The 19,958-nt window shown below is 31.5% G+C and overlaps 1 protein-coding gene across 1 annotated transcript in view; it reads right to left on the bottom strand.

The window, feature by feature from the left end:
- Positions 1-15,200, bottom strand: part of LOC124365015 (ER degradation-enhancing alpha-mannosidase-like protein 3) — a 92,061-nt gene extending 76,861 nt beyond the window's left edge. Inside the window, exons 1-3 of the mRNA XM_046820899.1 lie at positions 14,956-15,200; positions 11,472-11,817; positions 5,729-5,774 (exon numbers count right to left, since the gene is read on the bottom strand). Of these exons, the coding sequence (XP_046676855.1) occupies positions 5,729-5,774; positions 11,472-11,611 (186 nt within the window). The 5' untranslated portion in view covers positions 11,612-11,817; positions 14,956-15,200. The remainder of the gene's footprint in view (positions 1-5,728; positions 5,775-11,471; positions 11,818-14,955) is intronic.
- Between the last annotated feature and the right edge of the window lie 4,758 nt (positions 15,201-19,958).

The raw sequence follows: 19,958 nt of genomic DNA on the forward strand, positions 1-19,958 counted from the left end.
GGTTCCCGATGTATTATGTGGGCTTCATCCCAATTCATATGATGGTCTTCGGACCAACAATGGTGTGCAATTTTTGACTTTTCTGTGAAACCCTTTCTCGTGTTTTCTTTGTGTTCTTTTATCCTTACGTTTAGTGGTCTTTTTGTCTCGCTATGTACACAATGTAAGCGAACTGCCCGATAGTGCTAACTTCAAGTTACACAAGGTTAGACTGGTAATAATCACAAACGACATACTATCCATAATTTAAGATTGCTCAATGTATTTTATACAGTAATAAACCAGAAAAACAGCACTATTAACTTATCTACATGCTGTCTTTATTTTTTGATCTTAAAAGTCATCAGTTGAAGTAATTGTTAGAATTCACCAGTTTTAAGGCTTTTCAGTAGGCAAAACAATACATTTTTTCCCTGCACTCACACTTTTTTCTAAAAAGTGAATGTGCCAGCTGTATATATTTTTTTATATACTAAATTTTGGGTCGTTATTTGAGTCTTATTTAGTAAAGTGCTATGCTGTGCTAAATGTGAAAAATGTAAAAAAATTTCAAAATATCACTTAATAACTTTTCAACGTGGAACAGTATTTATGTTACCGTTATAGTAAGTATTGTAAACATTATTGTCTTCTTCTGTCACTTTTGCTGAAAAAAATTATATATAATATGGTACACTTTTTTAATATTTATGTGCATATTATTTACTTCAAAAATACCCTTTCAAAACTCCTAAACAACATATAGCACTACAAGTAAATTAGTCAGCACTTTATGTTTAAAAAGACAAGATTTTTAACATTATAATCAGCCGATTCATTTATTAAAAATGGAATAAAACATTTATGAAACAACTCTTTTATAAAACAAGATTAAATTTTTATTTTACATAAAAATGCCATTAAATCCATAAAAACCACTCAAGTGGCATTCAAACACAACCATCCCAGAATTTGTGTGGAACCAAATTGACACATTAATTTCTCCGCACGCACTCTTGTGGTGCATGGTGACTGTCAACTATCCTGTCTTATTATGACTGAGTAAAGATTTTTGTGACTTGTGACTGCGGGTGACGAGCATGCTCGTTATGCGAAAATGGCGTGCCGGGCGGTGGACGAGCGAGCTCGGCATACAGCAGCTGCTTTCATATTGCCTCAGTGTGAGCTGAGCAATTGCTTGGGAAGGCTGTAACACTCATAGCGAGGTGTGCCTGTTTCGGTGAGTCAGTTGGTGCAATTCGTCGCCGGTGGTGTACGTGTATGTACTCATAATGAAGGAAGACGATAATGTTATTGACGATAAATTTTTCATCTGATGAAGACAATGAATCGCAATGAAATGCACTTTCTCCAGGTTGTTGTAGTCAATTCTTTTTACCTGTACAACATGTACAACTCAGATAGACTGTCCCTGTATGACTTCCGAGTTCGTGTTCATGAAGACCTGCTCCCTCCAAAAAAAGCCCCACTGCTCATCACACCAACGCGCAACAGCATGCATTGTCTCTCCAAACTAACGAAGCGCAAAGGAAACAGCAAGTCAGTTACCCGGAGGTGCCGCGTTTGCTACCAAGAAGGCAAGCGTAAGGAAACAGTGTACTATTGTGCTGTGTGCCCTGACGAACCAGGTCTGTGTGAACTCAGTTGCTTTGATAAGTATCACGAGGACAAATAAGTAGTTTTTTAGTCTTTGGCGGTGGGTGGGGATGTATATAGTTTTTTCTAATTTTTACTCAGGGAGGTGAAAGTGTTAACTGTTTTTGATGTTGTATATTTTTTAAACTAATATTTAATATATACGTGTAATTGATGTACTCTCTACGTGTCATTCATGTACTATATTTATTATACGTGTAATTCACGAGTGTTTGTGCCGAAACCTAGTGCGCTGTGAGCACATACAACACAGGGGACCGGCACCCGGTGCGGATGACGAGCAGACTCGACTCGTCACGGACATGATGTCACCCGTTCCGGCCAATGCTTCCGGGATACCTTGGACAAACCCTTTCGGCTATCCTGACTCCATTTTGGGTAAGTAAAAAACAAAAAAATTCTCGCATTTTCTGTTGCCTTTAATTTTGTCATCCACAGCGAATGTGTTAATAGAGAGAATTTTTATTTGGATTGATAAGAATTTATGTTTATGTTTTTAATAAGTAGTTTTCATAGCCTTTCCCCATTTATCAAGAAAAATATAAATAGTATATAGAAACAAATTACTTATTACAGTATTATAATGGTAATATTTTATTATGGTAAACACAGTAACATGTAAACATTGAAAGTTTATTGAATCCTCAGAAAATAAAATTAAGGCAGCATGGTCAATTTTTAAATCTGAACTAGGTAGCATAAGCTAACAGAAACTTTCTCTGAACTTAATTGTAATAATGACATAATATCTGATGGACAGAAAATTTCTGAATATTTTAATAACAAGTTCGTCAACATTTCTAGAGAGATTGATCTGAACCCAGATGTAAACCAATCACTTAAGTATTTGTCTAATTTACAAACTTTAAACCCTGTCCAATTTAACATTAAATCTGTTTCAGTCCACACAGTATATAATACAACTAATTAAAAAATTGAAAAACAAAAAGTCATCAGGTTGGGATGAAATTCCTGTGGATTTGATGAAGCAAGCTGTGGATTTCATTGCTTCACCCCTTTGTATCATAATTAATAGATAATTTGAGACAGGTTATGTTCCTTACCAACTTAAATATGCAGAAATAAAGCCAATTTTCAAGAAAGGAAGTAAGCACAATCCAGAGAACTATAGGCCAATATCAATTTGCCTTCTTTTTCCAAAGTGTTTGAAGAAATAGTGACAGATCAAATAATATCTCATTTTGAAAACAATAATTTGTTTGCAGAAAAAGCAATATAGTTTTAGAGCTGGACGAAACACAGTTCAGGCTATTGCAGATTTTGTGTATTGAGTGGCGAAGGGCTTGGATACGTCGCGGAACACAGCTGCTGTGTTTTGTGACTTGTCCAGGGCCTTTGACTGTGTGGTACATAAAATTCTCTTGGATAAAATTCTCTATTATAATTTTTCTTTCTCTAGTTGGCGCTGGATACACTCTTACCTTTCATCTCGATTCTGCCGCATGGTTGTATAAAAAAATAATACATTACTTAAGTCAGAATGAAAATTATTTAATTGTGGGGTTCCACAAGGATCAATTTTGGGCCCTGTACTATTTTTAATATATGTTAATTATCTTCCAGCAAATACAAATTCAAGTTTAATATTATATGCAGATGACACAACAACAATAATTCTCAAATCCACTCCTAATTGGCCTTCATAGGTTGATTCAAGACTCTCTTTTTGAATTGTCAAGATGGTTTACAGCAAATGGTTTAAAATTGAATTCTACTAAAACTCAATTAGTCATTTTTAAAATGTTCAAAGCCAGAACCATCTTGAATTTAACATCAAGTTAGAGAGTCAACGCATTTAAGTTTTGAAATCAGCAAGTTTTTTAGGAATCCACATAGACTCAAATCTAAAATGGACTGAATATTTTCAAATTTTGGGAAGAAACCTTAACTCTGCTTGTTTCCAGATGTCAATCTTAAGAAATGTTGTTGACTTAAAAACAAAACATGATTTATCATGCAATAACCTTCAATAATGCAATGCAATAACCTTCAATGAACTTCAGTCATGCAATACGGTATTGAGGTTTGGGGAAGTTCTGGTGGGCTGGTAGACATTTTCAAAATCCAAAAGAAATATTTAAGGATTATGACATTTTCCAAAAGAAGAACGTCATGCAAAGGAATATTTAAAGACTTAAATCTGTTAACCTGTCCATCGGTTTATGTGCTGAGATGCTTATTGTTTGTAAGGCAGAATTTTTAGCTCTTTTTTGCAAATCACAACCATAATTACCATATAAGAAATAGAGATCTGTTGCACTATCCAATTCATAGACTTTGTTTGAGTGTTCATCACAATATTTTGGAAAAAAATTATACAATAAGTTGCCAATTATATTTAAACCAATACAAAAAGACAATGAATTTAAAATAAAGTTTTAGATATGTTAAAAGAAAAAAAATATTACTCTATTGAAGAGTATCTATGTGATACAATAATTTAATAACATTATGAATATAAATAAATACATAAATTTAAACATTTTATTTTATTTTTCTTACTTTTATAGTTATAATAACATTGTACATATTTAATTATATAACAAACTTAATTAATTTAAATTTTTGTCTTTGATGATGTTTCATAACTGATATAATATTTAGTTCTATTTTATATCTTGACAATGTCACCTGGATTTAAAGAATGTATGTTATGTAAACTGTGACAATAAAGAATTTGAATTTGACCATCACATATAGATTTTACCAATAAATACAAGTTTCAAAGGAAGCAAAATCGGTTAAACTAGGGTATTAACATGTTCAATATGAGCCCCCTTCAGTTTGAGGCAACACTCGTACCGTTCTTGTAGGTTTTGCATAATTTTTATGAATAGGGGTTGTTCCATTCTCCTAATACACATGGCTATTATATTTTTCTTTGAGTTCAACGGTGGTAGATGGTGGGTCCTCGCGGAAAATTTTTTTTTTTTTTCAACATTCCCCAGAAGTAGACATTTGGTGTTGTAAGATCGGGGGAGTGGGCTAGGTAAGGAAAGTTTGTTCTAAGGGAAATGAGACGGTTGCAAAAGGTTTGTTGGAGGAAAGCAATGTGGTTAACGTCAGTGTGCCTGGTTGTGCCATCTTGCTGGAACCACTGTGAATTTAACGGCAGGTTTCGTGCACGACAAAATCTCCTGAGGTCTCTCACAAAACCATCAAGACTGGCCCTTTATCGATACTGATTTACAGTAAGTCTCTCCATTGTTGCCTTGAAAAAAGTATGGTCCCACTATACCTCTCCAAGACATAGCGCACCAAATCGTTACACGCTTACTATGCTGTGGCCTCTGTACAACAATGTCAGGATGTTCAAATCCAAGGAAACGTGTTGTCTGCTTATTTATGAAACCATTAAGGTGCACATGACATTAATCTGTAAACCATACATCACTCAGAAACTCAGGTTCCTCATAGCATATTGCTAACATTGAAGCACAGTACTGAACTCTGGCTAGTTTTTTTTCTACAGTTGTCCAGTTTGTATCCTGTAGGGAAAACCACCAATGTTTTTGAACATTCTTCGCACATTCACATGTTGCTAATATTCAGTTTAAGAGCTCGCATTAGGTTTCTTTTCGGTGACTGTAACAATTGCTGCAACACTCTTCTGTGGATTTGTGCATACAGTAGTTGGACAACCTGAAAAGCCCTTTCGCTATGTCAAAAATCTACCTGTTCTTCAAAATTTTTCATCAACACTAAGAATCACAACATTACTAGGCGGGTTTTTGTGGAAATGTTCCTGAAAACATAATGCAGTGTATGACAAGTTTGGCCCACCCGCACGTCCAATTCCATATGAGCAAAAATAATGCTCTACGATAAAAACTTTCTCTACTGTTGTTAGTACCATGTTAGCAAAAACTAACCTCAAATAAGAAAGAAGTAATGAACACAAAGCCGTGGCAACAATCGACAAATAAATCAACTGATCGAGAAGGCAACTACAGCTGATTCAGTTTCAGTAATGTTTATTATGGCTAATACTGTATTTGCTATACTCTAGGCAATGGTACCAATCCAATGCTTCATAAAATCACTTACTTACCATGTAAGCTCTGTACGCATGATAGAACATATCTCTTGCTTCTTCCCTGGAACATAGTGTTTGTGTCATTAAATTGAATTAAGTTCATATTATTTGTAAATGACTACAATAATGTTAAAATGGGAAATACAAAACAAGTAAAACTCTTGGCAGGAACTTTTTAGTGCCCAATGTAAGTAATAATTAAGTAATAAAGTTATGATGAGACAACATAAGTTCAACCTAATAGATGATAGATTTTGAGTTGATAATTATTGTTAATTTCAATTAAAAATCAAATATTTAGTTTGTACTTTCTTTCTCAGAACTAGTTTCTTACCATGTACAGAATCTACAAAGTACCAACAACTGTATTTATGAATAATCAATGAAAAATTATTTCAGAACAAAGAAAATAAACGAAGAGAACATAGTTTTTTTAAAGATTTAATTCATGTTACAATGTTTATTATCCTAGATATGGAGATTTTAGTTTGGCAACAGCATTCTCAAATGCTAAACAAATTCAGGAACTATTTTGAAGTAAGATAAGATCTAGGTATGAGTTTTGGTTTATCGAGCACAAAAAAGGCTTCACAGGCCTTTACATTTCATTTGGATGGCAGATAATCATAAAATAGATTATTCATTTTTATAAGTTTCTTTGTTTTAAGAACCCCCAAGTACTCAAAACGCGTCTCAAGAATACAAAAAATTGAATTTAAACATTACAGAATATAAAATTAAAAAGAAAGGACTTTTTTTAAACAAAAAATACATTACTGATAGGCAAAGTTAGGATAAAAAGTTCCTCTCTACCACAAAATTATAAGCTACTTACATTGATGGATACTCATTACTTGCACATTTTACATCTATTGAGTTCTGCATAAATCTGATTATCAAGAGAAAATATATATAAAAAATTCTGGTAATACCTTTGCATGAGATATCTGTCTGTTAAGTCACTTTTTGGAGTATGTGATCCGATAATTAGATCTACTGGGATCACAAACAATGTTTGCAGAGCATAAAAATGACATGAGCTTGGACTGTGTGACTCATTGTCACACTCAGCTCGTTATTTTCAAGTATTAAGTGCATACTTCTCGGGACTCTTTTTGACACTTCATTGTTTGAGTTCTATTGGCTGTGTGCTGTACTAAAGATCATTCAATGAAAGTGTCATTATTTAATTCAATAAAAACTGGAAAACTAAGAAGAAGAGTTTAATAAGAAACCTGAAGCATTTGGATTTTGATATAATTGTATTGGCATAAGACAAATTCCCCTGATTTAATTTAATGAATAATTACTCACCTAATGTGTTTGTGGAACAATTTAGATAACTCTTTCAGTGACAAATATTTTTTTGGAATGTTAGTCAATAATGCCAAGAGTACTTTTACAGGTGTTATCCAAAAGTACCATGCCATTTTTAGCAATCTGCAAACGGTTATTATAAAACGTCATAACTTTGTTATTGATTAACCAATTTTTATAATTTCTTTTTGGTTTTGTAAAACAATGTGTATATTAACACTAAATATACTTTAAAACTTCTTATACTATAAGAAAAATAAAAGATAATAACAATCTTAACTTGTTTTTAATTCATTATTATTATTTGCAGATTCGGCACTCAAAAAAATTCTCACACTCAATAAAGTCATGCACACTAAAAGAACACTGTATTTTAAACATATCCATTAATTTGTATCATATTATCACCTAAAATTAAAATCTTATCACATGTTTAACGATGCTCACTTTTTTATGAGAAACTAAAATGCATATCTTGATTAGCAAATGTCCTTTACTAATTTTACTACTTTTCTTGTGATAGCCATAATAATAATATATAACAAGGACATAACAAAAAATAACAGGCCAAACGTGGTTTTGAATATTTACATGATAAAAGAAATATCAGTTACAAAGTTGTCATTTAGGTACTCTTCATCCACTACCCTTCTAAAAGTATTTTCACTCAGTGGGACCTTTAACAATTCATAATACAGTACTTCACTACACGCCTAAATTACACACACACACACACACACACACACACGCACACACACGATTTGGTTATATTATAATAAACAAAAGTATAATCAAAACATTCTACCAGAGCACACACCAAAACACTCTAACAGAGCACACACCAAAACAGCTGACTGTCAACTATGAAAACAATGCATATCGTCTACGATGTCATTGACGATTGGCCAACTTGATTGTAAACTTGACTGTAATTTTTAAATAATGTATTTTATATATATATATATATATATATATATATATATATATATATTTTAAGTCCAGGAGACCGACGTAATTTATGCATGTTTTTAAAACATCAGATTGCTGGCACTTTATGCACATTTTTAAAACGTCCGGTTACTCGGATATTGGCACTGAAAGAGTTCAATTATCTTCAGCCATTAGTGCATGTCAGAAGACTATGTTATATTCTCAATCACTCACAAATAAGGCTTGTTAAGGTGAGTAATCATTTACTTATTAATAATACAATACAGAGGTTTTACTTTGAGTAAATAATTCTAAGTACATAGGTAATCCCAATTAATCTTAGATAAAATACTTTCAAATGATATGTAACTTTAGTAACCTAGACCTCGAAATCTATTTCTTTCATTTCAAAATTAATCATGAATATTTCTGATGGATCAGTGACAACAAGAAAATACTGAAATCAACGCACACAGGCAATCATGAAATGGAAACAAACCACTGGTAACCATTATGGCTACAATGGTTACATTATGTTTGATATAGATGCAGTTACAAAATACATAACAATGTATTTCTCTTATAATATTTTAACGTTTACCCAATTTAAATATAATCCGGTATACTTACTGTTCTTTAAGAATACTTTAAAAAAACAAAAAATATATAGGGTCAATCCATTTCAAATCACCCAGGTCATGTTGCTCAACATTTTTAATTTGCCTAATTTTTTTATTATGAGTTCCCTATGGGTAGACAATCACAAAACACTATTTGAAAAAATTTTACAAGCCATAGTTTTTTCCTGGCGGCCATTTTAAAATGGCGGTTTTTGCAGATTTTAGTAAAATACGCGGTTCGCGAAAAGTTTAATTGCCAAGCTATTTTTAAAGATATCAGAATAATCCAAAACCAGTGTGTTCAGCATAAAATGAACTTCAATTTGACATTATAATAATGTTTCTTTTGTGCAAGAAAGTCAGTCAAAGTTGTTCTGCAAAATCTCGGAATAAAATCATCAATTATTACTTTTTTAAGACCATTAAAAGTTTAAGAAGGAAAAGAGACTCACTACTAATATTTTATTTCTTTGTTGAAAACTAATATAACTACCTACTGAAAAAGTTTTAGCCCTGAGAATGCTCTCCTTTTTTTTTCTAGAGCTTTTCAAAAATGGCCGAAAGCCTAATTAATGTCAATTTTCTAGGGTTAATAACTAAAAAGGGACTGAATGAAAATAAATGAAAATTTTACAGAATGTTCTTTATAGAAATAGGAATATCTCATAAAAAAATTATGACTGAGACTTAACTACATTTAGAGATATACAGCATTGAATTTCAGTTAAAAGCGCTACCCTTTTTTCTCGCTTGTGCGGGGTACCAAGTTAGCAAACAAGGGCTTGTTTAAATCATTATGTTAACAGTAAACTTATATTTAATGCTCAAAAAATTATATTCCTTATTTAAACCTACTTAGGATTTACAATAAAAAAATTGTTTAAAACCAGAAAATAATGGTATAAATAAACAATACTCATAACCACAAAATACCACTTGCGCACTTTAGGAAAAATAATTTGCTTAGATCTATTGTACTGTCAAAATGTATATGCATTTCAATTTATGTTCTAAATATAATATTATTAAATACATTTTTATAAAATACATTATGTAAAAATATATGTTAGTACCTGAGGAATATTTTAAAATAGTAATAGTAAAAGGTGAGTGACCTGTCAGCTGAAGAACAATGTTTGCTAAAATTAAGAATTTTGAAAGAAATTACTAATATTTGCCACTACCACAAAGATAAGTATTTAGACAAATACAACCACATTTATAGGAAAAAATGTTGTGGGAATAAATGAGAAACTGTAAATGAATTATCATCTTTTATTTAATTCGCTGATGAAAATTGCAGCCAATAAGTAATTGAAAACAATTTTTAAAATCTAAATGCACAGAAGAACAATATTATGTGGATACAGTATGCAAGTGTAGTACAAAAAATTGTATCGGTAAGTTAAGTTGAAGAATTATGTAATTCTTACCTATTGTTCTCACTGTGGATTATGAGTTACTATTTTAAAATAATTCCTCAGGTACTAACATATATTTTTACATCATGTATTTTATAAAAATGTATTTAATAATATTATATTTTAGAACATAAATTGAAATGCATATACATTTTGACAGTATAATAGATCTAAGCAAATTATTTTTCCTAAAGTGCGCAAGTGGTATTTTGTGGTTATGAGTATTGTTTATTTATACCATTATTTTCTGGTTTTAAATAATTTTTTATTGTAAATCCTAAGTAGGTTTTAAATAAGGAATATAATTTTTTGAGCATTAAATATAAGTTTACTGTTAACATAATGATTTAAACAAGCCCTTGTTTGCTAACTTGGTACCGCACAAGCGAGAAAAAGGGTAGCGCTTTTAACTGAAATTCAAATGCTGTATGTTAAGTCTAAATGTAGTTAAGTCTCAGTCCATAATTTTTTTATGAGATATTCCTATTTCTATAAAGAAACATTCTGTAAAAATTTTCATTTATTTTCATTCAGTCCCTTTTTAGTTATTAACCCTAGAAAATTGACATTATTAGGCTTTCGTCCATTTTTGAAAAGCTCTAGAAAAAAAAGGAGAGCATTCTCAGGGCTTAAAACTTTTTCAGTAGGTAGTTATATTAGTTTTCAACAAAGAAATAAAATATTAGTAGTGAGTCTCTTTTCCTTCTTAAACTTTTATGGTCTTAAAAAAGTAACAATTGATGATTTTCTTCCGAGATTTTGCAGAACAACTTTGACTGACTTTCTTGCACAAAAGAAACATTATTATAATGTCAAATTGAAGTTCATTTTATGCTGAACACACTGGTTTTTGGATTATTCTGATATCTTTAAAAATAGCTTGGCAATTAAACTTTTCGCGAACCGCATATTTTACTAAAATCTGCAAAACCGCCATTTTAAAATGGCCACCAGGAAAAAAACTATGGCTTGTAAAATTTTTTCAAATAGTGTTTTGTGATTGTCTACCCATAGGAAACTCATAATAAAAAAATTAGGCAAATTAAAAATGTTGAGCAACCAAATTTTATTTTTATTGGGTGATTTGAAATGGATTGACCCTATATATATATACATATCTTCCAATACCAAAAATGTTTTTGGTTTTAAAATTATAAAGAAGCAAACTTGGAACTTGGAAATTAAATATAAATTTATTTTTTATCTTTTTATAAATGTTTTATACATTTAAGCCAAATTAAAAATTTCCATATTATTTATCTAAAACTAAAATGTCAATAGACATTAAAAACATTTTCGTAACAATAAATTATAACGATATACCTTTTATTTAACTCCAGTTATAGTTTCTTTTTAAGCCTTGAATTTTCATTTTTCACTTACACTCAAAATTCTAGTGACATAAAAAAAGGCTTGATTACAGTCCTAACAGGGTTAATATATGTGTAAATATAATTAATAAACACTTACTTTAAATCGTTCTTTTCTTCTTTTGTCATAGACTTTTGTGTACTCGTTGGGTCTTCTAAGCATTGTATGGTTTTTATTATTAACACTATACAACACAATGATCTCCAAATTAATGGATGGTTGTTGCAGATCGTTACCATTTCAGATGATAACACTAGTATAATATATTAATATTTCTAAAGTAAATTTAACTTTTAGCTATTGGCCATCTCATACTGTCAGGAGTGTCTCTGATTCACTTTTGTGAATAATTGAAACCAAGAGCATTCAATAAATTTATGTCTTCTGTTTCTAGGTCTCTTCATACTTCTGCATTGGTTCAGGAATATACAATTATCTGCTTTATCTGTAACAAAAATCCACAAAGATTAAATACAATTTTAAAATAGTTCTAGATAGGTGTAAACACCTTTGAAATTCATCTCATGTCACCAACATGTTAAAATAAATTAATTTATGAATTTTACAAATGAATTAATTATTTAACTCATTGGCGACGTATGACGTATATTACCCGTCATCATGTATACAACGCGTAAAAGCTGGTGACAGACAGTGTCCGTCATGAATTTTGGGGTTTGTTCAATCGATATAATGTTTGGTTATTTTTATGGTTATTCCGTTCACCAACGAGCTATCGATAGTTGAATCGTATTATTCGGTATATAACATCCGAATACAAGAAACTGAATGCAAAAACTGGACGTAAACACTAAATACCGTAACTGTTTACAAACAAACAGCGACCAGTCGAGCAACATGGCGTCTCACGATTAAGTGTTTCTCCGTTCGTCGGAGTTATCTGCTTATGTGGATAATGTACTGAATGAAAGTGATAGTGATAGTGGTGATTTAGATGACGACACTGTGAATATCAATGACGATAATGATGAAATCAGTGACAATAACGGGCAAAAATACAATACAATACAGGCAATAACGGACAAAAATATTTTTTTACCTTTTTGGTATTGCATTGTATAGTGCCAGTATTGTTCACAACTTGATCACTAAAAAGAAAAATCATCTTTCAGAATTTAGGCTTAACATTCTTGACCAGATACTATCAACAGTTCAGTTTCCTGATAGGCCTACAGGAGGGAGGCCTTCACTAGACCAACCGATGAGAGTACAAAGTAAACAATGGGGACATTTAATTAAAAAGATTCCTCTAACAAGCAAAGCTAGACCATCCAAAAGATGTAAAGTATGTTATGATCACGGAAGGCGATCAGAAACAACTTACCAATGTAAAAAGTGTAAAGTTCCTTTCCATTTGGAGAACTGTTTTGAAATGTATCATACAGTAAATAAATACTGAAAGTAAGCATGTAAACATTGTAAAAATTGTGCTTCGCTGTAAATAAATAAATGCAGAACGAGAGTAAATAGTAAAAATATATTTGTAAATATATAAAACACATGGATTCCACAACAAAAACTTTTTACAGGTTAAGTTATACCACCATAACTGAAAAAAAACTATTAAACATTTTATAAACTACAAAATCTCAGTCTCCATGGGTTAAGGATATGATCATAAATATTGATCAATCTTATCAATTCAATCTATTTCTTATAACAGTCCTAAATTAAATAAGAATAATAACAGTTTAAAATTGAATAAAATCAATGAAAAACAATATTCAAATAATTTCAATCACATGGTGGCTTAAAACAAATAAAATAGGTTGAAGTAAAAGCATTTCAATAAATACTATTTACAATATATTTTAATACATATTATCAAGATGGCTAGGCCACGATGTCTGGAGCAATTATTGTTGATAAACATATCACGTAAATGGCAATATCAAATCTGATGGTCGAAAGAAACAGATGAATGTCTTAAAAGCGATGTCATGTGTTGTAATTATGTTTATCTGAAATAAATGTTAACATATTTGTATTTTTTATTATGTAAACAACTAGATCAAAAATTTGTTGCTGTCGAAATATTTTTATCTACAAAAAGAGGTCTACAGTGAACTCAGGGCTCTGCTCTTGTTTATTCCTTTTTTTTCAAAATTTCTTATGCCCTAGTGCAATTAACCCATAGAATCAAACCATAACTGATAATAGACTGGAAGTATGTAAAATAGGCTGTTCGAATATAACTACTAGGAACAGCCTCATCAAGCCTGTATAGGAAATAAACAACATGAGTAAAACATAACTAAAAGTTACACTGCTTTTCTTGTTACATTTAATAAATCTATATAGCTTGGGAAGTTTTTCATTTATCATCAAGTTTTTTTCATTTTTAGATATAAAAACAGCTTAACAAAGACAAGAGCCTACTGTAACATCAGTAACCTAATTCATTGCAACATTTGGGTTTTGATAGTTTAGATCAGGGCTGCCCAACCTACGGCCCGCGGGCCGGATCCGGCCCGCGAGTCAGTTTTATGTGGCCCGCCTTGTTGCCAAAACAACCAAATTTGTTTACAAGCATTTGAAATATTAAATAAATACAAATTTTGAGAACCAAGCAGTCCAGCCGATTTCACGTAGAACGAGCCGTATTCATTTGTTGGAGTATGAGTGTTGAAAGAAGTAAAGTAGTTGCAGACAGATTTCACTGACTATGGTGGTGGCTGCCGGCTTCACTGACTATGGTGGTGGCTGCCGGCTGGCGAATAGAGCGCGCGCGTAAAGCACGGCACAGCGCGCGGTGCGGCGACGTAACCCCTACCCAACTCAAGGTCACCACTCGCCACGTAATTTGTATGTCCTAGTATCCTAGTAGGATTAATTTAAATCAATGTATTCAATTTATTGGTGACTTTTTTATTGTTCCCTCAGAATTAGAGCAAACATCCAAAAGTCTGGGTTTATATTTATTTCTACTAAAAGAACCTAAAAACATAATATATTATAAACCTTTACCTAACAACTAATAAATAATAAGAAATTACAATAATCAGGAAACAAGGGCCAAATAACCTTAAAACTCATATTTTGCACAAGATTTCTGGAACAAACCCCGGGCAATACGTTTTGTTTGGGGTTCCAAATCCCCTGGGATGTTGTGGCCCGCCTGTCCATAAAGGGTTTACAATGTGGCCCTTGAGTAAAAACGGTTGGGCACCCCTGGTTTAGATAATCATAAATATTGATGATTCAATTGTGGTGGTGGCCTTATTATACTGCAGCTTTAATAATAAGACAGCCTTCTTTAAATTAGCCTACCTTAGAATTGTTTTAAAACTGTTGCAGAGTTATTCTAACCATATATTTAAATCATTGTTTCACCTTTTAAAACCATGAAAAAATAGACCTAAAAAAACTCTTAGTCTACCAAATTTTCCTTTACCAAGGACTAAAATTCATACCAAAAACATCAATATTGGAATGATTGTTTTCAAGTTGATGCACATTACTTTAAAAAGTTAAATGCTTATCAATGGTTTTACCCACAACCAATTTAGGCGCAGTTCACAAAAAGGGAAATGTAAACATTACAGTAAATTACTTAGATTACCTTGATGGGTATAAGCAAAAAGCTTCGAATTCCATCACAAGGCAGTTGGGAATCAAGACCTAATTTTATGAAAATCTTAAACCACCCAAAATAATTCTATTGTAAAATACATTCAATTCCTTGAATTACAATCACTTTAAAGTTTTGACGTCTATAACAGATAACACTAACAGCTAACACAATAATATTTTATACCCCTAAAATACACCATCGCCAACCAGACAAGCGTACGACAGACAGCTATAAAGCAGGACAATCAGTGTTGCCATTGGTGAAATTGCTTTACAAAAATTTGAAATTACCCGCAAAAGTACCAACGAGAAAACGTAACCGATAACCATATGCATAACCGAATATTATAAAATCTTATTTACATTATGTTCGCCTAATTTTGAATGTTGCTAAACGGTATTCCAAATTGACCATTTGAAGAAAAATAGATATATCAAACAATCAAAGATCACACGAAGCTGTAATAGACGATGATAATCAAGTCATTAACTTTAAGGCCTTTGTGACTCAATTTATGGTAATTTATGCATGATTAATTTGTACTGTTTAAAAGTTTATGAAATAGTAAATTTGTTGTTAACAATATTTTTCACTTAATAGTATGACAAAATGTTTTAAAGTTTAACTTAAGTAACTTCCTCATATAAATGTAAATTTTCGAGATTGTTTTTAATATTCGTGAACGTTATTTACGATCAGTATTATTTAAATGATCAGCATATGTTTGGATTTAATGGTGTTTTCAATGTTTTATATGTATTAAAGTCTAATTTTGAAGGATCGGCTGCATGACCAATCTAGCAATAATAATAGAAAATAGTTTCTAGCATTTTAAACAGATTTTGAATGTTGAAATTCGTTAAAATTTCAGGGAGTCTGTTAATTAGTCTGATGCCAATTTCTTGGTGCAGATGTTTGATGATGACAGTCTGCGATGCCGAGTTCGAAAGTTGTCTCTATCTTTTGTTTCATGATGAACATCCCTGACGCGAACCAAATTACGTCTTGATCTGCAGTATAAGGACACCTAAAATATAGATAAAGGGCAAATTCAGCACCCCCAGCACCCTGAAAGTTTCACTGCACGAACCTCTATAGTTTAAATCGCCAATGATTCTTACAGATTTTCCCTGAAGCCTGAAAACACGCTCCAGTTTGCTTTTGCCACAACTTCCCCAAAGTCTCACTCCATACTCCACTTGTAGCTGCATTAGACCATACTAGGCAATTTTTAAATTTTTGGGGAACTACATTTTGCTAGGCGACGCAGTCTATATATGCCGGAGGTAACTCTAGCAAAAACATTATCAATATCATCATTCCAGTTTAGTCTTTTATCATAAAACATCACAAGAAACTTTCTGGAGTCTGTTTCTTGTAGTAAAACATCATCCGCAAATACAGCAGGCCGCAGTATAACATCATGTGGTCGAAGGTAGAAATAAATAACATTTGATTTCCACTGATTTGTTTCCAGATTTAATTCACCAATATACTAGATACATAATTAAATTCCAAGTAAGATGAAATTTTCAAGATCTTGTGTTGACTTGCTTTTAAAACAGAAAGTCGTGTCATACGCACATTTAATGAGTTTTATATGGTAAATAACTGAATAGTCTACATACATAAATAAGAAAAGAAGAGATCTAAGGATAGAATTCTAAATGACAACCTAAACAATTTTAATTTTGTCTAAAACAACTTTCAAAATATCCACACATTGATCACGATCTTTAAGATAACAAATGAGCCATAAATTTGGGAGACCACGGATACCACATTTTTCTAATTGGTAGATTAATGTTTCATAATACACACAGTCAAATGCTTTAGAAAGGTCAAGAACTATGCTAAGCACATTTACTTTCCCTTCTAATCCATCGACAACATTTTCCAAAAGAACGTTCATCACGTTGGTTGTGATTTTGTTTTTCCTGAGTCAAAATTGTTCGGGATTCGGAATTCTTTTATTTTTCAGAAATATTACAAGTCTTTATAAAAAAACATTTTAAAAAATGTTTACTTAACACTGGAAGAATTAGGATTGAATGATAACTGCTTGTTAGGCTATTCCCATTTTTGAAAATTGGGGTTACTGGCTATTTTCAAAAGGGATTGAAAAGTCGCTGCTTCAAATGACAAATTGGTTTCGTATTTAGTCTCTGAATAACTCGTACGACCTTCTCCTCTCCCACAGAGATTAATGCCACGGACGCAAGAGGTTATCCAACATCCCTCCAAAAAGATTTGGTTCCTTCGAACGACGAGCCTAATGCAGCCACAGAAGAAAAGTATATATTAAATTCAATTTCAGCCATTATTATTTGGTTTTCAAAAATAGTGTCCTCAATTGTGAATGCCGATTGAAATTGTTTTATATATTTGTTTCTCGAGTTATTATTATACTATTTAATAATTTCACATGAAGTTTAAAAAATATTTAACAGTTACTCAAGGCTTGATTAATATAATAAAATTTAGTAGCTTGTATGACTTTCATATAGTCCCTTCGGTAGTTAGTTTTTAAATTTCTCATTTTGATTTTTGGATGTTTTATGACAACGTTTGAGCTTTTCTCGAGAAATAATAATTCCTTCGAGACAAATTATATTTTGCACTCATTAACCATGACTTCCCGAGCAAAGAGGTCAGAAAAACAAAGATGTATCAAAAGCCATAGTTAAATTTAAAAGTACAAATTTCACATGAAGGAATGATGTTCCTACCTTCCTTAATAAAAACGTTGAATTTTACTGTGTGAAAGAATTAAATTGGTTTAAGTTTTATTTCAAATCTAGGAAACAAAAAACTTGTATTAAAATTGCAAGTATAGAATGTGAATCTGAATGGAAGTCTGTAAGTAAGTAAGGAGGTGCCTCAGGGATTCATTTTAGGCCAAACATAATTTATATAAATGACCTTCAGGGAGTAACAGAGGAAGGTTTAATATTGTATGCTGACGATAAAACAACAATAGTACGAGTAAAAGACCTAACCACTGTAAGTTTGCGTTGTGAAATCTCTTCACTTATCTTAAAATTAAATAATTGGTTCAACATAAATGGTTTGTTTTTAAACAGAAAAAAGTCATAAATTGTTCATTTTAAAAGACACCAAAATAAATCTATTATTCAGACCGTGAATTTTAATGATGAATCGGTAGGTGATTCTAATACAGTAAAATTTTTAGGATTATACATTGACGAAAACATTAATTGGAAACATTATATTGAAAAATTAGAAAGTAAGCTGAGTTCTGCGCGTTTTGCCTTTAACGTTTTACCTAATATTGTCAGTTTTCAAGTGATGATGACAGTGTATATTATGGTTAACACTTTCCTCACATGAAATACGGCATATTGGCATGGGGTTCTTCCTCCAAAGCAATTTCTATTTTTAAATTGCAAAAAGAGCTTTGATAATTATAACAAAATTACATTTTAGATCATCCTGTAGGTATATATTTAAACAGCTAAATTTATTGACTGTTCCATCACTTTATATTTATGATGTCTTTATGTATACCCATAAACACTTTCCTAATAATATCATCACAAAAGATCATGATTACAGTAATACAAGACAGAGAGACAGACTTACATACCCAATCCACATAACTAAATTATTTAAATGTAACCTTATTACAAAGGACTAAAATTTTACAATAGAATTCCAATACCTCTATTATATTTGCCTCCAGAAATGTTCTCTATAAAATAAAAAAATATCTTAATAGAGAACGAATATTATTCAAAAAATTATTTTCTAAATGATGCAACCCTCTAACTATTTCAAACTTTTTAATGTGTACATCATTTCCACTGTATTTATTTTATCACTAATTATTTTTAAATGTGTTTTATGTTTTGTAAATTATGTTATTTTAGGTTTAGAGTAGCTGTATCTAGCTTTATTCAATTTTAATTTGAATAAAATTATAACCTGTAAAATATATCCATACATACATACTGGATCACTGTTTGTGTGATTGATATCGATTATTTATCAATGAATTATTAATTATGTTTATAAAAATTTGTTAGGATAAGTATATTTTTAAATATATTGACGAGTCACCTGTTCATTGTAGATCTTATCTACTACAATTATGTAATGTTACGTGACAATAAATTTCTGAATATCAAAATTGTGTCTAGAGTTCTCCATTGCTGTGTCTTCAGATATAGTTGAAGATATTGTAACTGTCCGTGTCGGTCCCGGAGAGAGTATGGAACAGGCTGGAATTTCGGACACAAGCAGTTTGGCGGATCGAGGTGGTGTGAGCAATAGTGTTCTACGTGTATGTGACAGCGTGAATGATGCGGAAGTCGCAGACTTAGCGAATTGCGACAATAGGGAGTGCGTGGTAATTGCATGTTCTCCACTGTTTCACATTGCACAAAGTCGCAGTCGTCACTGTTTAGTCCGTTTTAACTGACGCTCTACAATCCTTCCCTAAACACCGCCAAGATATTTCACAAGATTTTAAAATCCATAAAGAAATCTGTAATAATGCAGGGTTTACTAGTCTTAGTATTTTTAATTAAAAACATCTCCTTGAAATAAATTAAAAACTAAATAATATCAGTAACAATAAATAAATTGAATAATATGCGGATAAAAGTAACAATAAATTAAAACAACCTTTTTGACGATAAAAATAAATGTCAGGTATTGAGATTTGAACTGGCTATTTTGAATATCACTTTCTGAGACGCTACCGTTATCGTTGCTGAAATTCTGATTTCAATTGGATTTATACAGTTTGATAAAGTTCGGTGCTCCGTTTCTTGCAAATTATTATTCAAGATAAAAACAATTTTGATAGTTATAAATGCTGATACTACTGTTATTTTTTATATTAGTAAATAAAGTAATTTAGCAATGCGAGTGCTCGATAAGAACGGAAAAATATTCATCTAGTTCCTCTGGAAGATAGAAAGTTTATCGCAAATGAAACAGAAAATTGCATTAAACAGGTAATAATT

The sequence above is a fragment of the Homalodisca vitripennis genome, chromosome 1 (assembly GCF_021130785.1).
Source record: "Homalodisca vitripennis isolate AUS2020 chromosome 1, UT_GWSS_2.1, whole genome shotgun sequence".
NCBI lineage: Eukaryota > Metazoa > Arthropoda > Insecta > Hemiptera > Cicadellidae > Homalodisca > Homalodisca vitripennis.